A 3,707-nucleotide genomic window follows, 5' to 3' on the forward strand; every position below is an offset into this window, starting at 1 on the left:
GATAATTTTTGTGATTCGGGAATCCCCTAATGCGAACCCGATATCCACGATATACGAATCGGCGCAATTCAATCATTTGCCGTTCGAGTACGATATACAACCAGCGCAGGTGAGTTTGATGAATTTTGTTTCTGTTTATTGTTATTGTGTTTGTTTGATTTTTTGTGTCTGATTATTTGTATGTTTTGTATGTTTGTGTTTGTTTTTGTGTGTTTGTTTTTATTGTTGTTGTAAGCCTATTTAATTTTATTGTTTGTTGTTTATTTTAATGTGGCTGTTTATTGTTCTTGTTGTTCTGTGTGTTTGTTTTTATTTTGTGTCTGTTTGTTTGTTTGTTTTTATTTGTTTGTCAGTTTGTCTGTATGTTTTTTATTTCAATTCGGTTAGTTTTTCTTGTTCGTTTGTATGTTTTTATTTTGTTTCTGTTTTTTTATTGTTTGTCTGTTTGTTTTTATTGTTGTTATATTTGTTTTACCGTGTCTGTTTTTTGTTGTTCTGTAGGTCACTTTATTTTTGTTGTACTTATATTTAAAAAAAAATATATATTTTTCCACGTTTTTATTTACTCCACAGCGCCTCATGTGGCGTTGCACATTAACCATTGGGGGGCGCAAGATAGCTACGGCAACCGACCCGAACTCCAAGTCGGCGAAACTCGCTGTAGCGGAACAAGCACTCGTCACACTCAAACGATTTTACCCAACTTTTGTCGAGCGAAAAATTCATCAGAATAATTCGGAACAAAGCAACGTTAGTAGGAACGATTTATTAACGAGGTTGGTTGGTTTGTTCTTTATTAAAAACTTTTTTTTGCAGTCATATTTATTTTTTTTGTTGTTGCATTTAAATTTTTTTTTTTCACAAAAAATATGTTCTTTCAATAACTTTCGTTTTAAATTTTTTACAATTTTTGTTTCGAAAAAAACATTTCTTTTTTCCTTCCCTCTAGTGCTCCTCGCATCCACGAGGAGCAAAGATTAACGGAGGAAAACATTGGGAACAAACTCCTCAGGAAGATGGGGTGGGGGGGGTCAGGTGGTCTCGGAAAATCAGGTGAAAAAATTTTTGCTTTTTGTTTTATTTTTATATTTTGTTTCAACGTTTGGTAGCTTTTTATAATTACATAAATATAGTTCTTTTTTGGTTAAAAAATAAATAAGAATGGATTCGGAAAATGTCAACATTTTCTTATTATTAATAACTTAACTGCACAATCCAAACAAACTGGTTTTAAATAATACAAGAAAAAAAATTGTTCCATAAAAATTAAAAACAAAAAATTAAGAATTTTAATTTTTAAAAACATTTAGGCGAGGGCAGAACTGATCCCGTCATTTTAACGTCAAGTTTTAACCGAAGAGGTTTCGGAACGAACCAAAATGAACCGACGATCATTTCATCAAAGGATGCAACGAGAGTGCTCAAGTAAGGCTTTGGTAAAAATATAAAAAAATTGTTAAAATTTTTTTTAAAAAAGGTTAATTGGTAATAAAAAATATTATGTAATTTAATTATGTAATTTAAAAAAATCAAATAAAAAAATGATTAGTTACAAAAACAGACACCGTTTTAAAAAATATAATGTAAAATTGTTAAAAAGTTTAAAATTATGTATTTCAAAATCAATTTACAAGCTTAGGAAGATTTGGAATTAAAAAAAAAAGTAATCAAAAAGAAAATAAACAAAATCAGACAAACAAAAATATAACAACAAACATATCTACATGAAAATAAGGATATAGACACTCAAGAAATTTTGACGTACAAAACAAAACAAAAACACAATTAAAAACAACAGCAATTATCTTAAGATATGGTATGGTGGGGGAAAATGGGACTCCTTTACCACATATTATCCAAATAACCTGGTCCTTTTACCAAATGGGACAATTGATATTTGGATAATATGTGCTAAAGGCGTCCCATCTTCCCCCACCCTACTATATCTTAAGCTTTTAAAAATTGATAAACATTATTTTTTAATTTCTAATTTTTTATTGTTACCATTACGTGTCGTTACCACTCAGGGAATTCTTGGCGAAGAATTGTGATGGGGAGTTGACATTTTCATCAGAACTCGACGGGAACGAAAGAAAAGTTATTATGAAACAGAACACCGTGTTATAAAATTGTAAATTGCCTCTATGCAAGGATGAATTAAGTTACATTCGTAGTAAATAAGCGAGCACGAGGTGTATGAAACAGAACACCCGTGTTATAACGATTGTCGTTGCCTCACCATGCAAGATAAATAAGTTACATATGTGGTAACTTGTAAGCTGGCACAAGGTGTATGAAACAGAACACCCGTGTTATAACGACTGTCGTTGCCCCGCCATGCAAGGATAAATAAGTTACATTCGTGGTAACTTGTAAGCGAGCACGAGGTGTATGAAACAGAACACCCGTGTTATAACGATTGTCGTTGCCTCACCATGCGCAGATAAATAAGTTACATATGTGGTAACTTGTAAGCTGGCACAAGGTGTATGAAACAGAACACCCGTGTTATAACGACTGTCGTTGCCCCGCCATGCAAGGATAAATAAGTTACATTCGTAGTAACTTGTAAGCGAGCACGAGGTGTATGAAACAGAACACCCGTGTTATAACGATTGTCGTTGCCTCACCATGCGCAGATAAATAAGTTACATATGTGGTAACTTGTAAGCTGGCACAAGGTGTATGAAACAGAACACCCGTGTTATAACGACTGTCGTTGCCCCGCCATGCAAGGATAAATAAGTTACATACGTAGTAACTTGTAAGCGAGCACGAGGTGTATGAAACAGAACACCCGTGTTATAACGATTGTCGTTGCCTCACCATGCGCAGATAAATAAGTTACATACGTGGTAACTTGTAAGCTGGCACAAGGTGTATGAAACAGAACACCCGTGTTATAACGATTGTCGTTGCCTCGCCATGCGAGATAAATAAGTTACATATGTGGTAACTTGTAAGCTGGCACGAGGTGTATGAAACAGAACACCCGTGTTATAACGATTGTCGTTGCCTCACCATGCGCAGATAAATAAGTTACATATGTGGTAACTTGTAAGCTGGCACAAGGTGTATGAAACAGAACACCCGTGTTATAACGATTGTCGTTGCCCCGCCATGCGCAGATAAATAAGTTACATACGTTGTAACTTGTAAGCTGGCACAAGGTGTATGAAACAGAACACCCGTGTTATAACGATTGTTTTGTCCACAATGAATATATAAGTTACACTCATTCTTTCATTATGGTCATATTAGTTTGTTTAATTTTTTGAAAATTTTTTTTAATTTTTTGCAGATTTGGACTTTCAAGTAAATCTTATGGTAAAGGGGAACAGAGATACCTAGTGGTCACTCGGAAAATCTGTGCTGAACAAATTATTTCGGATTTTAACAACGGGTTAAATTATGACGGACATCAAATAATTGCTGCGCAAAAAAAATAACTGTATTTTTTGGGGTTTTAATTGAGTGGGTTTTCGTTACAGCGCAGGTCGGCGTAGAAATTGCTTTGTTTGTTTTTTTTAACGGCATTTACACTACGTACAGCGTAGTTTTTCTTCAGTGAAAAAACGCAATGACCTTTAAAAATTTTCACATTTTTAATGTATCATTTAAAAAATTGTCATTTCATTTTTTTTACTTTTAGTTTAGGAGTGAATAACGGTGGGTGTTATTGCTTTTTAAATAAAGGCTTAAAATTG

At 33.6% G+C, this 3,707-nt stretch overlaps 1 protein-coding gene across 1 annotated transcript in view; it reads left to right on the forward strand.

Annotated features, from left to right (window-relative positions):
- LOC100181284 overlaps positions 1-3,707 on the forward strand; it is a gene marked incomplete in the record, with an annotated part of 8,781 nt that overhangs the window by 4,047 nt on the left and 1,027 nt on the right. Inside the window, 5 exon segments of the mRNA XM_026838921.1 lie at positions 8-109; positions 574-776; positions 950-1,053; positions 1,311-1,425; positions 2,028-2,103. Of these exon segments, the coding sequence (XP_026694722.1) occupies positions 8-109; positions 574-776; positions 950-1,053; positions 1,311-1,425; positions 2,028-2,103 (600 nt within the window).

Source organism: Ciona intestinalis, unplaced genomic scaffold (genome assembly GCF_000224145.3).
Source record: "Ciona intestinalis unplaced genomic scaffold, KH HT000126.1, whole genome shotgun sequence".
In the NCBI taxonomy this organism is placed as follows: Eukaryota; Metazoa; Chordata; class Ascidiacea; order Phlebobranchia; family Cionidae; genus Ciona; species Ciona intestinalis.